Source organism: Gracilinanus agilis, chromosome 1 (genome assembly GCF_016433145.1).
Source record: "Gracilinanus agilis isolate LMUSP501 chromosome 1, AgileGrace, whole genome shotgun sequence".
NCBI lineage: Eukaryota > Metazoa > Chordata > Mammalia > Didelphimorphia > Didelphidae > Gracilinanus > Gracilinanus agilis.
Window position 1 is genome coordinate 541,062,741 of NC_058130.1, and position 20,708 is coordinate 541,083,448.

The following is a 20,708-nucleotide window of genomic DNA, read 5'->3' on the forward strand; positions in this document are numbered from 1 at the left end:
TTCCTTCCTTCCTTCCTTCCTTTCTTTCTCTCTCTCTGTCTATCTAAATCTATTTACCTATTTCTATCTGTCTACCTATTTCTATCTCTCTATCTTGCCATCCATCCTCCCCCCGCCGTATGTCTGTCAACCAATCTATCTTTTTGTCTATTTCTCTATCTAAATCTGTCTGTCTACCAATTTATATCTATCTCTCCATCCATCATCTATATAACAATATCTATATGTATTTCTCTATCTGTCTATCTGTCTATCCTTCCATCCATCCTTGGATAAGCCTGAAGATGGGTCCACTTCCCTCACTCTACCATCATGTGACTTTCTCTCCTTCTCTAGCACCCCACCTCCCCAATTCTTTGGATAAATGAAGACTGACAAATGTTCCTTTTCCGAATCCCCCTTCCCATATTTTGTTCAGAGTCTGGGGTATTAGGTCTATGTGATTTCTTAGTGATTTCCTCTCTAGCTGGTTTCCTTCCAAGGCTGAGAGGATATAACAGCTATCCCAGAAATTCTCAGTAAATTTTTATTCTTTAAGTGGAAATATATATATATATATATGCACATATATTTGTATATATTTGTTTGCATCTTTTCTCCCCCATTAGAGTGTAAACTCCTTGAGGTCAGACTATCTTTTACCTCTTTTTCTATTTCTAGAGTTTAGCATAGTACCTACCATATAATAGGAGCTTAGTATCTGTTCATTGATTAATTGAAAAAAAAAAGAACTAAAGAGCCTAGATAATGAGAATTATGAATATAGAATGTTTCTTCAAAAAAAACCCTTTTAATACTGTGAATACATAAGTATTTCAAAAGATCCATGGTTTCGTCTTCTAAGTTGTCCTTCCACCAATATAGATCACTGGTTCCTTGGTTGGTAGTCTTCAGGAGTTACCATAGCCAATATTTTGGTTATGAGCCTTTCAGGATTTAGTTCTGCTAGTCCTCAGGTGACAAATGGTTCATAGATGGGTCTCTATTCAGAATCTTTCTAAGCTTGGTAGAACCTATAATGTTTATTTCTTTAGGAACCTAGGTGTACTTCAGTGCTACAATGAAGCAAAATATTGTATAAGATGATATAGTGTAATGTAAGATGATCCTTTGGAGCTAGTCTCTTGTGGAATGGAACATCCTCACAATGAAGAAGCTATTCATTTTTTAGTTACCCAGAAGCCTGTGAGCAAATGGCAATGAAAAAAATAACCCATTACTTTAGGTCCTTAGCTTTAATATTGTAGTAGTATCCTTGTTGTTCTTGTTGAGTTGTTTCAGCCATATATGACTTTCCATTACTCCACTTTGGGTTTTTCTTGGCAAAGATACTGGAGTGGTTTGCCATTTTCTTTTCCAGCTCATTTTACAGATGAGGAACATCTGTAAACAGGGTTAAGCGACTTGCTCAGGGTCACAGAGTTAGTAAATGTCTAAGGTCAAATTTTAACTCATGAAGTGTTGTTCATAAATTGGAGGGAATTTGGTAAGAAAGGGTTGCTAAGCTTCACTTGGACCTGACAGGCTCTGCTGGCTGAATCTGCCAAGCTGGCTCTGAATCCACAGATAAATAGATGGATCTGAGCTAGTGAGTGTTGTGTTTGCTAGGTGGTTACCCAATGTGCTAGTAACCCCAGGACTTGAGAAGTTCAGCTTAGCCAATCCTCTGCCTCTGTGACAGTGTCCAGGCCGGGAGTCTAATGGGAATTGTATATGTGTTTAACAACTCCTCTAGCTCCTGGTGTGGGGTTGGATTCGATGGTAAAGGGTTGGCTTGGATGGGTACAGATGTGCCCAATGGACTAATGCTATTCTGACTGTGGTTTGAATAAATCCCTTCCCTAATTAGCTGTAGATGATTCACTGATTAGGACAGGAACACCAATCTTCTTTGGACTGAATTGTAACAGGATTTATTTGCTTATCCAAAAGGGTTAGGAACAAGGAAATAAGGATAGAGGTTTGAGGAATGCTAAGCTAAGTCTAAATGAATAAGGTGATCTAAATCAAATGGATGATGAATTTGATAATAGGCTGGAGCTTTTCTTCTCCCTCTCTCAATCCCTGGCTTGACACGGCCGTGGCACAAGCCAAAGGAAAAGGAAGGCTAGTGGTGTCCTTCTTGTTGGCTGTGGTGTTGTCTCTCTCAGCTCTATTACTGGCAGGTAAAATGATTTCCTATGGCACTCAAGTATGGATGCTGGATTGCAGGTCTAGGGCCTACCCTCCCTCCAATCCACCCTCCTCCCAAGATTCTCAAGAATGAGACCAAGTGTGCTGTTGTCCCTGGGTATTTATAGGAGTGGTTCCAACTGTCTTTTGGCCCTGGCTCATGCCACCTGGGCACATTCCAAAGTCTTTAACCGACTTCCTGTCACTCAAGATGTTCTCCATCTTGTCCCAGTAGTTCCTCATTACAGAAGATAGCTTCCTGATTCTAAGCATTGTGCTCTGTCCACCAGTGCACCTTTAGCAATTGATTTTTCAACAAGCATTTATTTATTTTTAACAAGTATTTCCTAAGCATTTACTATTTAAGTTCTAGGAACTCTGCTGGGGGATACAAATAACAGTGAATGAAAGAGTTCCTACTTGTAATACCTTCTATTCTACTAGGGGAGACCCACATTAAATAGAATCTGTGATTGGATCTAGCCCAGTAACCAAAAGTTGTAACGTTCTTTTCATTGTTTTGGAGCACAGGAAATGAGTTATTAAATTTGATTCTATTGTCATTGCTGCTCTGGCTTCCGTCTTTTTGGATCACCTCATTTTGGAGGAATGAAGAAAGGGCAAAACCTAGATTCCAGTTTGACTCCATTTTGCACTTTTGCTTCTGAAAATTAACTTGTAGAAAGCTGTGGGCTGTCTCGATGCTATTTACCACAGAGAAAGCAGAAGATTTTCTTAGCTGTTTGATTTGAAATTTGAGAGAATTGGACTCTTCCAAAATAGATATACTCCAAAAATATGAATATTTTTATTCCATATGGCAGTCAGAAAAAATAATACATTAATTGCTCTTATAGCGGAAAACTGCTAGAAAAACAACACATCATACTTGGGGAATATGGCCTTAGGCAGCTCAGTTGCTAAGTACCAAATATTTAGTAGCAAGTAAAAATTTGCTACCATAAATGTAATCGATTTCTAGTCATGTTCTCTTCAGAAACAATGGTCAGGTAAGTTTCCTGTGTGGGAAAGCCTGTCTTCAGGTATAAAGGAGTCGAGGGGAAGAAGAGAATAAGTATTTATTAATTACCTACGTGGTACCAGGCATCGTGCAAAGGGTTTCCACAAATAGCATCATATTTGATCCTCACCACAATCCTGGGAGGTAGAAGCTATTATTGTCTCAAGGAAACTGAGGCAAACAAAGGTTAAGTGATTTGCCCAGGCCACCCAACTGGTCAGTGGCCAAGGCCAGATTTGAACTTCCTGATTCCAGGCCCAGTATTCTATCCATTGCATTACCAACAGCCTTTTAACTTTTTTTTTTCACTTGTTACATATTTTTTATTTTTTTTTTATTAATTACATGTAATAAAAAATTTCCACACATTTTCCTAAATTATATGATTGAACTTATCTCCGTCCCTCCCTTCCCTGTGCTGGCAGACAATTTGCTCCAACAGCTTCTTTTAAAAGGCCGAAGATGTGCCTAAATGTTATAATTATTGTAGAAAACTATTACATAGTAATTATGTAGAAAATTATTCTCTTCCTGGCCATGTTCTCATTTGAAACCTCTTTCAAGAAAGGAAATTCATGTCCATAAACTAATTTAATGTGTTTGCATTTGATGTTAGGTTGTGAATATTCTTGGACTGTAGACAGACAGGATGTTTTATGGCCAGAGTTATTTTATGGTCTGTGATCTTTCTGTTGATAACTGTATTATTTCAGGTGGCAGACATTAATTGGAGGACTTTTGCTTCACATTTCTTGGAAGCTAGGTTGGGTGGAGATCAACAGCAATTGCAGGTACAGTGAATTTGACCTTTGCATAATTTGTAAACTATTTCTTTTTCAACATTTCTTAGTTTTTTCATCTGATTTTTTGATTTTTAACCATTTAATTTTTTAAATTAAAAAAATAAATCATTTGAATTTTCTCTGAGACATTGGTTAATTCATAATGGGAATGTGATATAGAATTTAGGACTTAAATGGATCTATCTTACATTGATGCAATGATTATAAATTCTTTTTAAAGCTAATTTGTTAAAATATCTTAGAGCTTATCATATTTTTCACTAACTACTTTGATCCCTTTGACTTATCTCTATCCTAGCAAAAGCCACTTTCCTGTTAACTATATAATCAGGTTGAAGCTATGATAATAGTGCTAAATCACTTACATTTTTGTATGACTTTAAAGCAGTGGTTCCCAAACTTTTTTGGCCTACCACCCCCCTTCCAGAAAAAATATTATTTAGCGCCCCCTGGAAATTAATTTTTACAACATTTTAATAGCAATTAATAGGAAAGATAAATGCACCTGTGGCCATCACAGCCTCCCTGGATTGCTGCAGCACCCACCAGGGGGCGGTGGCACCCACTTTGGGAATCACTCTTTTAAAGTTTTGCAAACATTTTCTATTCTTTAGCTCATTTGATTATGATTATTATGATTATTATTTGATTATTAACAACCCTCTGAAGTAGGTATACCCATTTTAGATGCAAGTTAAATGGACAAAAATTTATGAAATACCTATAAGGTCAGGAACTGATCTGAGTGCTGAGAATTAAAAGAAAGGCAAGGGGCAGCTAGGTGACTCAGCAGATAGAGAGTCAGACCTAGAGATGAGAGGTCCTGGGTTCAAATATGACCTCAGATACTTCTCAGTTGTGTGGACCTGGGCAAGTTGCCTAACTTCAATTGCCTAGCTAGCCCTTACCTTTCTTTTGTCCAGAAACTGATACTTAGTATCAATTCTAAGAGAAAGTGAGGGCTTTAAAAAAGGCAAGAAAGAGCTGTGAGAGTAGAAACGCAGAAGAAAAACACGACATCATGTATTACTTGTTTATATGGGTATATGAGTTGGAGTTTTGGTTTTAAAAGATTGCTCTATTGCAAAAATGAATAATATGGAAATAGGTATCAAGTGATAACATTTGTATAACCCAATGGAATTGCTTGTTGGCTGTGGGAGGGTGGAGGGAAAGAAAATGAATCATGGAAACATGGAAAAATATTTTTAAAATAACAAAAATTTAAAATGCAAAAAAAGGCAAAAAAAAATAGTCTCCATTCTCAAGGAACCCATAGCCTAATGGAGGAGACAACTTAAAAGCAGTTATGTGCAAATAAAGTATAGACAGGATAAATTTCTATTTTCTATCTGTACTTCTTTCTCAAATTAAACTGGTTTTATTCAATTGCTCTCTTCATGTTTGTTGAACTCCTACTTTTCCCTTTTTTTTTTTTAAACCCTTAACTTCTGTGTATTGGCTCCTTGGTGGAAGAGTGGTAAGGGTGGGCAATGGGAGTCAAGTGACTTGCCCAGGGTCACACAGCTAGGAGGTGTCTGAGGCCAGATTTGAACCTAGGACCTCCCTTCTCTAGGCCTGACTCTCAGTCCACTGAGCTACCCAGCTGCCCCTGAACTCCTACTTTTAACCCTTACAGGGTATAAATTGTTTACCTGATAGCATCTGGCCAATAATAAGAAGTTAATATTTTCATGGCATAGTTTTTTTCAACTTGAAAATGAAGATTTTTTATTTCAGTTTTTTAAAGATTTAACAAATGGTGGTCAAGCCCAGGCCTTTCACATGAAGGTATTTTCCTTTTAAAAGAATACTCCCAAAAATAAATAAATAAAAGAACACTATTGCAGTATTGTATTTTTACTACATAATAGATTTTTCAGGGAATTGGGACTTCAGAGGCCCACAATAAACATTCAGACTTCTTAGAAAATAAAATCCCATGAAAAAATTGCTATAGAAAAAGTTTCAGTTTTTAGATAATATACATTTGAAGAAGTATTGGGACTAAAGGTCAGTAGAGATAGCAGAGAAAATTGATTCCAACTCATAAAAATCAGTATTTACTCTCCCTAGAAACTTGTGACCATGTCCCAAAGAGATTTTTTTTTAAAAATCCATACGTTCCACCTTAGAATCAATCCTGTGTATTAGTTCCAAAGAAGAATGGTGAGGGCTAGGCAGTGGGGGTGAAGTGACTTGCCCAGGGTCACATAGCTAGGATGGATCTGAGGTCAGCCAAATAGATTAAAGCTGTAGTCAAGAAAGTACAGCTTCATTGGACTCTAAGAATAGTGTTGCTCTTATAATCAGTTTTCTCAGCTTGATGGTCCAATTATTGATATGTTGAAAATATGTGAGATTTGCAACTATGAGTCAGCCTCTGGCCACATATTATAACAATTTCATAAAAGTGACTCTTGTCTGAGTCATTTTCCTTTAAGGCTTATTTGCCAAGGCCATTGGTCATCAGCAGCAGATCCGGCATGGCCACAGAGCCTTCTGTTTTATGAAAGATACCTGCCGTTTCTTTGGCCGCAGGTTTGTTGTTATTGTTGTGTAGCAGCTGCTGTGGTTGCCAAGTCTTTGGAGAACTTTTAATGTGATTTTTTCTAACAGATGTTCCATCCTTTGCAGAAATAATTATGCCTTTTGAAGCTGTGATCCTTTGGGAGCATTGTAACCCATTGTGCCTTAAGTGCATGTAGTCTATAGTTTTCTGAAGTTGTAGCATGGTTCAGACTTGTTTGGCGATTTGCCTTGTGTGAAGATGGAAGAATTTGTTCTGTAGATCCCACATTCTCAGGCTACTTAAGATGTACATTTAATGCCTTTTAAATAATTTGTTGTAATTGCTTAGATCTTGAAAAGTTGCTTTCAGTCTTCTACTTAACCACTTTCCAACTATTCTAATAAAATAGAAAATGATTGTGAAATGAGAGAAATTGGGTTAGTTTAACATGAATACTAAGAAGAGCTGAAGTTGTGATCTTAACTCTTGTTCCTGACAGGTAGCCAGACGATCAGATGGAAGTTTCCTTGCCTCTCTTTAATTTTCCATCAAGGGGCCTTGCTAAAGAATCATCAACATATGTCTTAATGAAAAGTCCTGAACTAATAGCCTTATTCTTAATAAGCAAGAACAATTAGCCAGTTAATTAATTAGGGACCTGAGTATATGCCTAGAATAAAGAATAATTAATTGTTTAATTTAAAAAAATTTTTAAACCCTAATATCTTTTATATATATCCTTCTGTATTAATTTTTTTATTTGTTATAGGGCTAGGCAATGGGGGTTAAGTGACTTGCCCAGGGTCACACAGCTGGGAAGTGTCTGAGATCGGATTTGAACCTAGGACCTCCTGTCTCTAGGCCTGGCTCTCAATCCACTGAGGCATCCAGCTGCCCCCCTATTGTTTAATTTTTTTAAAGCCCTTACCTTCTGACTTAGAATTGATACTAAGTATTGTCTTCAAGACAGAAGAATGGTAAGGGGTAGGTGGGATGAAGTAGGGGGAAGGGGGGCATTATGTGACTTGCCAAGGGTCCTACAGCTAGGAATTGACAAAGGTCAGATTTGATTCCAGGACCTTGTGTCCCTGGGCCTGGCTTTCCATCCACTGAGCCACCTAGCTGCCTCACTTTTATATCACTTTGGCACCTATTTGAGTCCTGTCATTAGGTAATGATGGTGTGAATTTTCACAAATAAATTTGATTTTTCAGTAGTATTTCATAGCACTGACGCTGCCTATTTTGGTGGTATGGGTCTTATGGATGGTAAATAATTACCTTTTTTAATTTTAATTTTTTTATTATTTAAAATTTTATTTAAAAATATTTTCCATGGTTCTATAATTCATATTGTCTTCCTCCCCTCATTCTTCCCCACTCTTAGAGTTAACAAGCAATTCCATTGGGTTATACATATATTATTACTCAAATCCTATTTCCATATTGTTTTAATTTTAATTTAAAAATGTTTTCCATGGTTACATGATTCATGTTCTCTCCCTCCCCTTTTCCCTCCCCCCTCCCAGAGTTGACAAGCAATTCCATTGGGTTATACATGTATTATCACGCAATACCTATTTCCATAGTATTCATTTTTGTAATAGAGTCATCTTTTAAAACCCAAATCCTATACCCATATAAACAAGTGATAAATCATATGTTTTCTTCTGCATTTCTACTCCCACAGTTCTTTCTCTAGATGTGGAAAGCATTCTTTCTCAGAAGTCTCTCAGAATTGTCCTGGATAAATGATTATCTTTTTAAAAAAATTCATTAAAACTTTTTTTTATTTCCCAATTCTCTCCCTCATTCTTTAGCCTTCCCCCACTTATTGAGAAGGCAAGCAATATGATATCCATAATACATGTGAAGTTAAGCAAATCATATTTCCATATTAGCTATGTTGCCAAAACAAATAGCAAGAATAATAAAGAAATTGGAAAAAGCCTTTAATCTGTACTCATTTCATCAGCTCTCTCTCTGGAGATGGAGAGCATTTTTTATTATGAGTGTTTTGGAATTGTTGTGAGTCATTGTCTTCATCAGAATAGCTGGGTTTTTCACTGTTGATTTTGTTACAATTTTGCTGTTACTGTGGACCACATTGTTCGTGTAAGTCTTTCCAGATTTTAATTTATTTCTTTTCTTTTTTCTTTTAATTTTTAAAAATTTTAAATATTTTTCCATGATTCCATGATTTATTTTCTCTCTCTCCCTTCCCAGAGCTGATAGGCAATTGCACTGGGTTGTACATGTGATATCACTTGATATATATTCCCATATTAATCCTTTTTGTAATAGTTGATTATTTTTTTCTAATAGTGGCAAACAAGACATAGACATACACATTTGTCATAGCTTTTGTGTTGTTGAGTCTTTTAGAGAAAATAATAACACAATCCAGGTATCCCTTCCACATCAGAAAAAACTGGGGTATTGTTGTTAGAGACACCTCCTTGAGAAGAAGTCTGAATTTATTCTTTTTCTTTTATGGTATGTTTACAATGCTGCAAAATTTGGACTTTTTGGTCCTAGGTGATATGTAGGGTAATGTTCAGTAAAAATACCCTATGAAAAAGAAAATTTAAAAACACTAAATAAATCTAAACTTTGTGTCATCTGCTGGTCTTTGAGCATTGTCTGTGGCTTCTGCAAAACTCCCAGAAAATTTCCATTTAATTTCTTATGCTGACCTGTAATATATTGAAACCATAAAGGGGAAAGTTGAGATGCGGAAGGAATTACCTGTATTTTATCCTGATCATTGAATTTGGAATTGTGCCACATAGTCCTAGAGATTCTACAAAGAGAAGAGTTGTCTTGGTGGACAAGCACACTCAGAAAACCATGCCATGTTCTGTGCTCAGTGGCACAACAACAACTGCTTTGTCTGGAGTGTGAGTGTCAGGGATGGTGGTGTCTGTGACAGCATCTCTGATGCTGGGAGCAGATACTCCCTACAGCCTCCAGGACCCATTTTCATGAAGGATGCTGCCAGAGGAAGGGGCCCAGCCTGCACAAGAGCATCTTCAGCTCCCAACCCTTGGGGAACATTGTGGGAGTCTGGCCTCCGAATCCATATTCTGATGTGACATTGTTGCCCCCGAATGCCTTTGTGGAAGGAAAGAAGAGTTCCTGGAATATATGTCCTTGTCACTTCACCCTCAGGGCTGTGTGGCCGAATTGTCATTTGGAGGATGAAACTGGAAGGGAGACCTGGATACGGCCAAGGACCCACGGACATCCCTCACAGCATTGTTTCCAGAACCTTGTCCCTTCTTTCTCACTCTTTAGTAGTTCTTGCTTTCCATTTTCCCAGCTGGATTCCTGTTACTCTCATTTTCCTTGACTGATTCCCAAGACCCAGTTTTCTCCCTGTTTCCTTCTTTTCTCTGACATTCCTTCACAATTTATTTTGTTTATTTGTTCTACTTTACTTTTTTGCCCAGCTCCTTCCCATTAAGCCTCTTGGGGTGGAAGGCACTTCCTAAATTCTCATTTTTTGTCTGTTCAGTTGTTTCAGTTGCATCTGACTCTTTGTGACCCCATTTGGGGTTTTCTTAGTAGAGATACTGGAGTGGTTTGCCCTTTTCTTCTCCAGCTCATTTGACAGATGAGGAAACCGAGGCAGAATTCAGTCACTTGCTTAGGGTCACACAGCTAACTAGTAAGAGTCTGAGGCCAGATGACTCTAGATCAGGCACTTTAACCACTGCATCACCTAACTTTCCAGATTGATTTCATATTACTCCCCCTTTTCAGACTTTCTACTTCTGTCAGGCTGGCTGACTCACTATTCCTCAAGCTTGATATTCCTTCTCTTGCCTCTGTTGTCTTTTCTTTTTCTTTAAACCTTTACCTTCTATCTTTGTATCAATTCTAAGACAAGAACAGCAAGAGTTAAGGCAGTCTGAGTTAAGTAATTTGCCCAAGGTCATACAGCTAAAAAGTGTCTGAGGCTAGATTTGAGCCCAGATCCTTCTGACTGTAGGCCTGGCTCCCTATCCACTATTGCTGCCTCACTACCCCTTCCTTTTCTCTCTTTTTACAGGCTGACCTCCCTGCCTTCATCTTCACTCCCCTTGCTGTAGCGCAGTGTCCTCAGCCTTACTTTTTAGGGTACCACCTTTGACGGACAGGAGTTCCTCCTTGGTCCCCTTTCTTGTTTGTGTTCTCTCCTGTTTCAGAGGATTTTGTATTTACCTGGTAGATGTGGCAGATAGCATTCCCACCCCTACTTTATCTTCATCTCTTATTTAAAGGAGAGACTAATGTCTGTGCATTCCTAGAACTTAGAGGGGCAGCTAGGTAGCTCAGGGGATGGAGTGCTGGACCTGAAATCAGGAGGACTCATCTTCCTGAGATCTGATCTGAACTCAGATACTTCCAAGCTGTGTGACCTTGGTCCAATCATTTAAGCCTATTTGCCTTGGTTTCTTCATCTGATAATTAAGTTAGAGGAGGAAGTGACAAAGCAACCAGGGTCATGAAGAGTTGGACACAACTGAAAACAACTGAACATTAAAAACTACAATATTTGACAGTTAAGCAGAGAATAATGAGCCTGGGATTAGGAAGAATTCAATTCAGAATCAGCTTTGGATACTTCCTAGCTTTGTGATCCTGGGTAAACCACTTCACCCAGTTTTCTCAGTTTGCTCATCTGTAAAATGAGCTGGAGAAGGAAATGGCAAACTACTCCAGTATCTTTGCCAAGAAAATGCCAAATGAGATCTTAAAGAATTGGACATGACTGAAATGACTGAATAATAAATCTCTAGAGTGCAGAACCATATTATAGCAATCAATCAGACCTCACATTTATATAGAACATTAAAGTTTTGCAAAATTTTACATCCATTATCTCAATAAGTGAATGATGCAACATATAATCCATGTTTTTCAGATGAGGAAATGGAGTGTTAGAATGGTTTAGTAATTTACCCTAGGTCCCTCAGCAAGTATCAGAGGTAGCATTTGAACCTAGAGCCTCCTGACTCTAAGAATAGCACTCTCTCCATTATTCCACTGTATGTAATACTTGCAGAATTACAATGAAAAATCCTCTAGTACCACAATGACAATATTAATGGATTAGACACAATCTCATTTTCTTTATGAGATCTTTGGACTCATTATGAAAGTTCCGAGTCTAATTCCGAATGACTGTTCTGTCTTGTCCCACCTTTTCATTAGGTGAGGGAAACTTTTATTTATTTATCTTTTTTGCAGGAAACATCAGCTTTTATGAATAGAATTTGGAGTGAATGGTAACAAAGGAGGCTCCTTCAGGCTTTCCCGACCTGGGATTGTAAGAGGTGTAAGGGTGGGTAGATAGAACCAGCTAAAAAATTCTCCCCCAGAATGGAAATCTGTTTCAGCCCAAGTTCATCTCTTTGGGAAAAAGATACAGTGCAGAGCTGCCTTTATATGAAGCTTCCTTTTGGTGCTTAATGGCCATCTCCAACTCCACTCCCCCCCGACTTGGATGGATTACAAGATAAGAATGATATAATCCCAAATTTTTTTCCATAGCAATGTTACATCTATTTTCCAATTTAATCAGGCTGCGATTTATCAAGGAACTATGATTCTGACTGAGTGAATATGGAGAAACCAACAAGAAAAGGAAAGAAGAATAAAGAATGGGAATGAGATTAAATGAGGGACAAAATGTGCCAGTAATGGATATTGTTGGGAGATGTTGTTGGAAGGGAGAGGAAGATGACATGGAGGACTGTTTCCTCCATCCAGATTGACCCTGGTTGTAATCCTATTGTATTTTTTCTGTTAAGAAACAGGCACCTAAATCCACTAGGTGTCAGTAGAAGATGGGGAATTTATTAAAAATTCAGACCACTAAGCCTGGCAAGAAAAGAAGGGATAAATTTCGGAGTTTTTCAAGGACCAGATGTTCGCTCAATAATGCATGCTCTATTTGAAAAACAAGTGATTTAATTTAATTAGGTCTCATCTCAATTACAACAGTTTTATTATTCATGCCAACCAACTTATGCTAGCTGCCTGCATTAACACTTGGCTCTTTGGGCTCTCTGCTCCTAAAGCACACACCTGCAAAAACTCAGACAAGGCCACAGTGCAAGTTATTTGTAGTAATAAAAATGTGTTTATGTGCACATAAATCCCACTCTGTAATAACTTCCAAACAGTGCCCTTCAAGAAACAATTAGAGTTTCAGAGAACCAACATAGCTATAGAAACTGTTATGGGCTCTCAATCCTTCTGGGTCTCTCTTTGTATCTTCTTATAGTTACCCATCCCAACCTGCCTCAGGAGCTTGGAGGCTGGAGATGTTTGCAGGTGCCACTGGTATTTAACCCTGGGCACTTTTTTTAATGGAGTTTAATGATAACACTACCAATTGTGTATTATAACAAATGAGTGTGATTAGATTTATTAGAATTTCACTTTATTTCACACATAAAATGACAACACCCAATACATGTTGTTTATAAATATAAAACTAAACCCTCATTAAAAAAGAAAGCCCAGATTTCTCATTTCCCTGTGCATCAAGCATCTTTTCTGTGCAGTAAGTACCCAGTGGAGTTCACAGAAGCTTTGTAAACTGAAAAGATATAAAGGGGTTGATGGAAAGAATAATCTGGCTGTCAGTTCTTGGTCTTTCAATTCAAGCTCCCTTAGAGTTTTTGTTCTGTATTCCCTGTGCTCCTTTTCTGCCTCATCCTTATTCATTTTGCTTTGATTCAACTGATGGTGCATTTCTCCACACATCTCCATGAGGTCTACATCATGATGAGCCAGTTGTTTCTGAGCTTCTTCTAATTGACTAGCCTGGAGCAGGCAGCAAAGATCTTCTCTGAGGGAGGAACTCTCACTGATATATTTTTCACTTGGGTATATGTGTAGTATACAGGGTGTTAGGCCTTCCCAGGAACCAATAGCTATATTTAAAGAGGATTAAGATGCAAGGTTAGTGTAGCTGGTGTGACAATTTGCCTGTGGTAATTTGGCTAAGGTAAACCAAAGGGGTTTTTCAAATAGAACATCTGGGATTTTGGATTTTATCTAAGAAGACAACCCCAGGCTTGGGGAAGGACTCAGACCACCTTTGAATCTAGTCTCCTCTGCCTTTAAGAGACAGTCTGGGATATTTAGTTAAGCCAGGTAGTCAGATGGCTTTTGGGGGGTTAGAAAGAGCAAGAAGTGACAAAGAAGGGTTTAAAGAAGATCAGAAGAGCTCTCTCATGAGAGGAGCATAGAAAATGGGAGGAGATTGAGCCTTATAGAGTTAGGACTTTACCTACCATTTCCCTAACCATAATAAGTAAAATAAACTTGGTTTCCTCTAGTCTCAAGGAGTTTGTGCTTCATTGGCCCTGGGATTGTCCCTAGGTGGGTTTTTTCAACACCAATCCATCTAGGTACTTCCCAATCAACATATCTCCTTTGAGAGGTATATTTCTTTTTCACTGGGGATGTCTTGTTCATGCTTGAGGAGAGCTCTAAATATTTGCTTTATTTTAGGATTGAAAGCATCAATGTGATCAAGTATGTGTGTGTGTTGGCATGAGATAGTAAATCCAAAACTGACCTTGAATTGAGAATTCTGGTATATATTGGCTCTAGGACCATACATAAGTGACCTCTCAGTTCTTTAGGGCAGCTAGATGGCACAGTGGATAGAGTGTGAACTCTGGAATCAGGAGGAAAGGAGCTTAAATCTGGCCTCAGAAATTTATTTATTAGCTGCGTGTTCCTGGGTGAGTCATTCAACCCTATTTGCCTCAGGTTCTTCATTTGTAAACTGATCTGGAGAAGGAAATGGCAAACCATTCCAGTATCCAAGAAAACCTCAAATGGGGCAATGAAGAGCCAGACATGACTAATTTGATAAAATAATGATAGTGTTCTAAGCAGCTCTCTAAAAATTCAGTTTACAAAGTTTCCTCACCCAGACCTTCCCTCTACTGATTAAATGACAAATCCTGGCCCTGTCAGTATCATACTGTGCAAAGCATCAAATGCTTGTAAGATAAGTCCATCCACCAAATTTTTACCTTTAGGCCTAACCTCTCTGAGCCTCTGAAAAATGGGAATAATAATAATAATAATACTAAAAACTTGTTTTTACCTTCTTTATGTTAGATATGAGGCTAAATCATAAGATGGTGTAGATAAAAGGCTTTGAAAGCTATGCTATATAAATTTTATCTTTCGTTACAGCAAAAAGTCCAGAAGGCAACATTTCAGATACTTGGTTTTTAAAAAAAATGCAACAAAGTCAGTGGAAGTCTCCCTGGCTAGAGTGCTCACAAGATAAAAGGCAAGAGGTAGGGCTCTTTGTTGTCTGTGGGCTTCTTGTACTTAGAGCTCTAAATCTCTATAGAAAGAGGTGAAATGGGAAATATTCTTTTTTATTGTGGGATTTTTTTCATTCTTTATTTAATTAATTAATTTAGAATATTTTTCCATGGTTACATGATTCATGTTCTTTCCCTCCCCCCTCCCGGAGCTGACGAGCAATTCCACTGGGTTTTACATGTATGAAATGGGGAATATTTTCTTACCTCAGTTTCTCCTCTTTTTCCTGGGCATTAGTTATGAAATTTTCTGAGAAGGAAGAAGAAAATATAGAAAGGAAAGAAAAAGCAGAAAAAGCAAGTCTTAATATTAAAAATCCATTATTAAAATAATATGGAAATAGGTATAAGAGAAAACATTTGTATAACTCAGAGGAATTGCTTATTGGATCTGGGAGGAGGGAAGAAAGAGGGGAGGGGAAGAAAATGAGTCATGTAAACATGGAAAAATATTTTAAAAAAGAAGATACATAAATTCAGCTTAAAAAAACTATTATTAAGATCATAGTTTGAACATTGAAAGGGATCTTATAGAGTCATCTAGCCCAATCCTCTTATTTGTTTTGACAGATGAGGAAACTGAGGCCTTGGCAGGTGAAATCACTTGTCCAAGACTCTTCAGGTAACAAGTTAACAGAACCAGAACTGGAACATAGGTCCTTTGACCCTGAATCTGATACTCTCTCTGCTTATATGAGGAATGGCTCTTGGTCTTTATTATTTAATCAGTTCTTTTATGTATCTTAGATATCGAATTTTTTTTTTAAACCCTTACCTTCCATCTTGGAGTCAATACTGGGTATTGGTTCCAAGGCAGAAGAGTAGTAAGGGTAGGCAATGGGGGTCAAGTGACTTGCCCAGGATCACACAGCTGGGAAGTGTCTGAGGCCAGATTTGAACCTAGGACCTCCCATCTCTAGGCCTGGCTCTCAATCCACTGAGCTACCCAGCTGCCCCCTTAGATATTGAATTTAATGATAAATATCAAATTTTGATGGAAAGACTTTCCCCCCCTCTCTCCAAAGTTTCTCTTATCTTGGTTTTGCTTGTTCAAATGCATTTTCATTTTATATAATAAAGTTGTTCATTTTGTTCTTTTATCACCTTTATCCCTCACAGTTAAGAATTCTAACGCTACTCTAATAGAAATGAAAGATACTTACATTCTCCAATTTTTTTTGATTAACATGAATTTTTAATATTATAATTATTTAAGTAGAAGGCAATGACAAGATTGACACTTCAACAAAACTTGGTTCTACCTCAAAATATTGCATACATTGTTGTGAGAACATGGAAAGTATAACAAAGCAAAAAGGAATAATTTCTATATGATATATAGCTATTGAATATGGAGAGAAAAAAGCCTATTAGTGTAGTTTATGTTATTAATGGGAAACTGAGATGGTGAGAAGAGTGTTGGAATTAGAGTTAGAAAAAGTCCTGGGTTCAAGTAATGGTTTTGTTTTAGAATCTGAATTTACGTAATATTTATTTGGCTCTTATTGTAGCATATGGGGTAAGATGCTGGTCTGAGCCTATTTTCTGCCAAAATGTTTGTTGGTTTTCCTAGAAGTTCCTGTTGAATAGGAAAACCTTTCCTGAGAAGTTTGTATTTATGAGTTTATAAAACAACGAGCTTCTGTGTCTAGCTTCTTCTGGAACTTACTAATTTTTTTTTAAACTGGTCTTTCTTACTTTTTAACCAAATAATGTAGCTTAAGACTTGGTAATCCTGTGCCCTACCCATTTCTACTTTCCCCTTGTTGTTTTCCTTGAGATTTTAGATCTTTTATTCCTGTCAAAATTTTTGTTGTTATCCTTTTAATAAATGTAAAATTGCTCTGTAGAAGGAAACAACAAGCAAGATCCAAGCTGTATTTTATTTGGGGGAAAATGTACACAGAGTAATGGAATAAATGAGGTTTGTTAGCAGTAGTATTAGTTTTATTGACTTGCCAGTTAAATGCTGAAAGCATCCTTGGTGATTGGCAGAACTAATTAGAATTTCAAAGTATGCATGTAAACATAATAGGATTATCTGTAGGTTGGCCCAACACCTTAGCCAAGGCAGTTTAACTCCCTAGTAACTAAATTCAGATTTATATTAAAGACCATTAGAATAAAAAAATATATTTTCACTTCTCTAGGAATTACTTTGGAAATTTTTTCCAACAAAGCAGGAAGTGTACATACAAAGTCAAATCTCACTTTTCTTCTTCTGTTTCAATCTAGTCCCAAAAAGCCACTTCAGATATATGATCTGAATTATGATTTTGTGGAAACTCACACCATCAGAGGTTGTGTGTGCATATGTGCGTGTGTGAGTAAGTAAAAGAGAGAGTTTTTATTTCCTCAAATTGTTGGAACCTTCTGGATAATATAAATAGGAAAACATGGCCAGAACTGGTTACCAAAAAGACTAGGTGTTACAACCTCAAGGTAGTAGTTTTGGTGTTGCCAAGTCTTTGGAGGTTCATTTGCTGTTGACAGTGGCAGTCCGCCAGAGGGTAAATTTTATGGAGGAAAATAAATCTTGCATATTTTTCTCAAGATTGTAGGGGTAAGGAAATACAGGACATCTTTTCAAGTATGAATAATATGAATGCTTACTGGAATATGAGGGTATAGATCATAACATGGTGTTAAGGCTAGACCTTTCTATGTCTATTAGGAAAGCCCAGAAGTGAGGCCATAGATAGAGATTTGGAGCCATGAATGCTTGCAAAACCTATCTGCAGGGTGCCCAGCATTTTCAAAAATAGGGACCTGATTTATATTCAGAGTAAGATGACATTTCAGGATCTTAAACTGTTGTCTAGGACTCAAAGAAGCCAAGAGAAGGAAACAAAAATCTATTTATTTCATTGGGACCTCCGACCTGTTGGCATCAGTCCTTAGGTTTTTGTGTCAGCTATAAGGAATGATTCCTTTTGTAAAAGGCCTATGATTACATCCATGCCTTTACCTTGTCTTACCTGCCTACCATTATGGAGGAAGTATAATCTTTTATATGGGAGTAGGAGGGAGCTCAAAATAAATAAATAATACTATTAAAATATTTTAATAATATTTTATTTTTTCATCATTTTCCCTACTGTTTCACAGTATCCTTGACAGCAGTATTGTCTATTTCAATTCTCCGATTACTGTGAAAAGATTTCAGAAAATGCCCCTTTCATGTGCCTACTATAAAATAAGTAGGGTCCTGTTGGAGATGGAGCCCCTCTTTTCTTTACCTCATTTTTCTGAGCAGTATTTGTACCCATGTGTGACAGCCAGGGTTAGGTTCACAGCTTCGTTATGAATAATTTTTGTTTATGATCCTTGGTAAACACTACAGGGAATATATAAGATTTTCCCTGAATAGTATTAATGGTCATAGTTTTTTCCCAAGATGTTTTTTATTACATACTTTCAGAAGTGCTGACCCCATCCTTTGTCATTCTGAGCTGTCTATTTTCATACAAGTTTAGAGTGAGTCTATCTTTTAACTTATGATGGAATAGCCCTCCCACTGCTATGCTTCTACCCCCAAAAGAGATAGATAGAAAGGACCCATAAGTGCAAAAATACTTAGAGCAACTCTTTGTAGCAGCAAAGAACTGGAAATAATGTGGCAGGGATGACTGAGAAATTTCTGATATGCAAATGTAATGGAATGTTATTATATCTTGACTTGATGAATTAGATGGTTTCAGAGAAACTTGAGAAGACTTGTATGAACTGATGGAATGAAATGAGCCAAACCATCTGATAATACCAACATTTTATTATTTTATTTAAAAATATTAATTTCCTCATAGTTACATGATTCTTGTTGTTTTCTTCCCCTCTTCTCTCCCCCCTCACAGAGTTGATAAGCAGTTCTACTGAGTTATATATGTATTATCATTCAAAATCTCTTTCCATATTATTCATTTTTGGATAATACCAACATTTTATTTTTATTTTATTTTTATTTTTTTAAGTTTTTATTTTGAATATTTTTCCATTGTTACATGTTTCATGTTCTTTCCCTCTCCCTCAAGTCCCCCCAACCCCCCTTAGCCGACGCACAATTCCTCTGGGTTTTTTATGTATCATTGATCAAGACCTAATTCCATATTATAGAGAGTTGGACTAGAGTTATCATTTAGTGTCTACATTCCCAATAATATCCCCATCAGCCCATGTGCTCAAGCAGTAATACCAACATTTTAAAGACAAACAACTGTGAAAGACTTAAGAACTTTGGTCAATGAAGTGACCAAACATAACTCCAGAGGACTCATTATAAATGATATTTCCCATCTTTTGGCAGAGGAGTGATGGGCTGGGTATAAACAGATATATGTTTTCAGACATGACCATTTTGTAGATTTGTTTTGCATGGCTATACTTATTTGTTACAAGGGATATTTTTTTCTTTTGTGGTGGTAGGGAGAGTGGTATTGATGTTAATGCTAAAAAAAGTAAGAAAAGATTGTCAGTGAATCATTTAAAAAATAAAGAAAGCAGAAGAATTTCAGATGGAAACAGAAACAAGCAGGGGCTGTGTTGGACTTACTCTTAATTTTTTTTAAACTTTTACCTTCAATCTTACTATCATTTTTTTTTTTTAATTTAAGCCCTTACCTTCCATTTTAGAATTGATACCAAGTGTTGGTTCCAAGGCAGAAGAGTGGTAAGGGCTAGGCAATTGGGGTTAAGTGATTTGCCCAAGTTTACACAGCTAGGAAGTGTCTGGGGCCAGATATAACTCCAGGTCTCTAGACCTGGTTCTCTGTCCACTGTGCTACCTAGCTGCCCTTCTACTCTATTAAATTTGAATTGTACCAAAAAACCAAAATAAAACTCTAAGATATAGCTAATGCAAATATGAATAGAACAGAAATTCCCCATCCAGTCCCCTTTGTTTTTGTCTATTGAAATATTTATGTTTGTCAATATTTAAGGGATTCATAATAAAAAAGAAAAATGAAAAACCTGCCATGTATTCAGTTCAGTTCACATTCAATAATTCAGGACACAGTTCCATACACTTATCAATCCCAATTCTAGTTGACTTTCATTGCATAATGAGAAATCTTTCCCCCCTCAATTGTGTTAGTGTTGCATTGTTCAAATTCTGCATGGATTAAATATACTTAAGAAAATTCTTACCTTCCACCTTAGAATCAATACTGTGTCTTGGTTCCAAGGCAGAAGAGCTGGAAGGACTAGGCTATGGGGTTTAAGTGACTTGCCCAGGCTCATACAGCTAGGAAGTGTCTGAATCTAGATTTGAACCCAAGACCTCTTGTTTCTGGGCTTGGCTCTCAATCTACTGAACCACCTAGCTGCTCCCTTCCTTTTTTTTTTTTTAAAATGTGGTTCAAATGATGATTACACTCAACATTTGTACATTATTTCAAGTATTATAAATTTAATTGGGTAGTTTCCCATTTAGTTTGTGAATGAGAGAGGGATTCTTTCTTTGCAAAAAAAAAAGGGGGTTGGAGAGTGAACAGTGTTTTCCTACCTCTTTTTAAAATGTGGGTTATTTTTGTTTTAATTATTACAATCATTATATTTGCTGTTTTCCTGGTTTGGCTTACTTCACTTTGAATTAGTACATATCTATTTTCCTTGCTTCCCTATATTCTTCAGCCATCATTTTTACTAATATTCCATTATATTCATTTTCTATAATTTGTTTAACCATTCCCCAATGAATGGGCATCTACTTTTTCCAGTTCTTTGCTACCATAAAAAAGTGCTGTTATATTTTGGTGTATGCAGGGACCTTCTTTTTGTCATTGACCCCTTTGAAACATGTGCCTAATACACTGATTTTTTTAAAAACCCTTACCTTAGAATCAATACTATATA

The 20,708-nt window shown here is 37.0% G+C and overlaps 1 protein-coding gene across 1 annotated transcript in view; it reads left to right on the plus strand.

Moving 5' to 3' along the window:
* Positions 1 to 20,708, plus strand: part of TMEM241 (transmembrane protein 241) — a 99,202-nt gene that overhangs the window by 13,929 nt on the left and 64,565 nt on the right. The window contains exon 3 of the mRNA XM_044682992.1: positions 3,907 to 3,984. Coding sequence (XP_044538927.1) covers positions 3,907 to 3,984 — 78 coding nt within the window. The remainder of the gene's footprint in view (positions 1 to 3,906; positions 3,985 to 20,708) is intronic.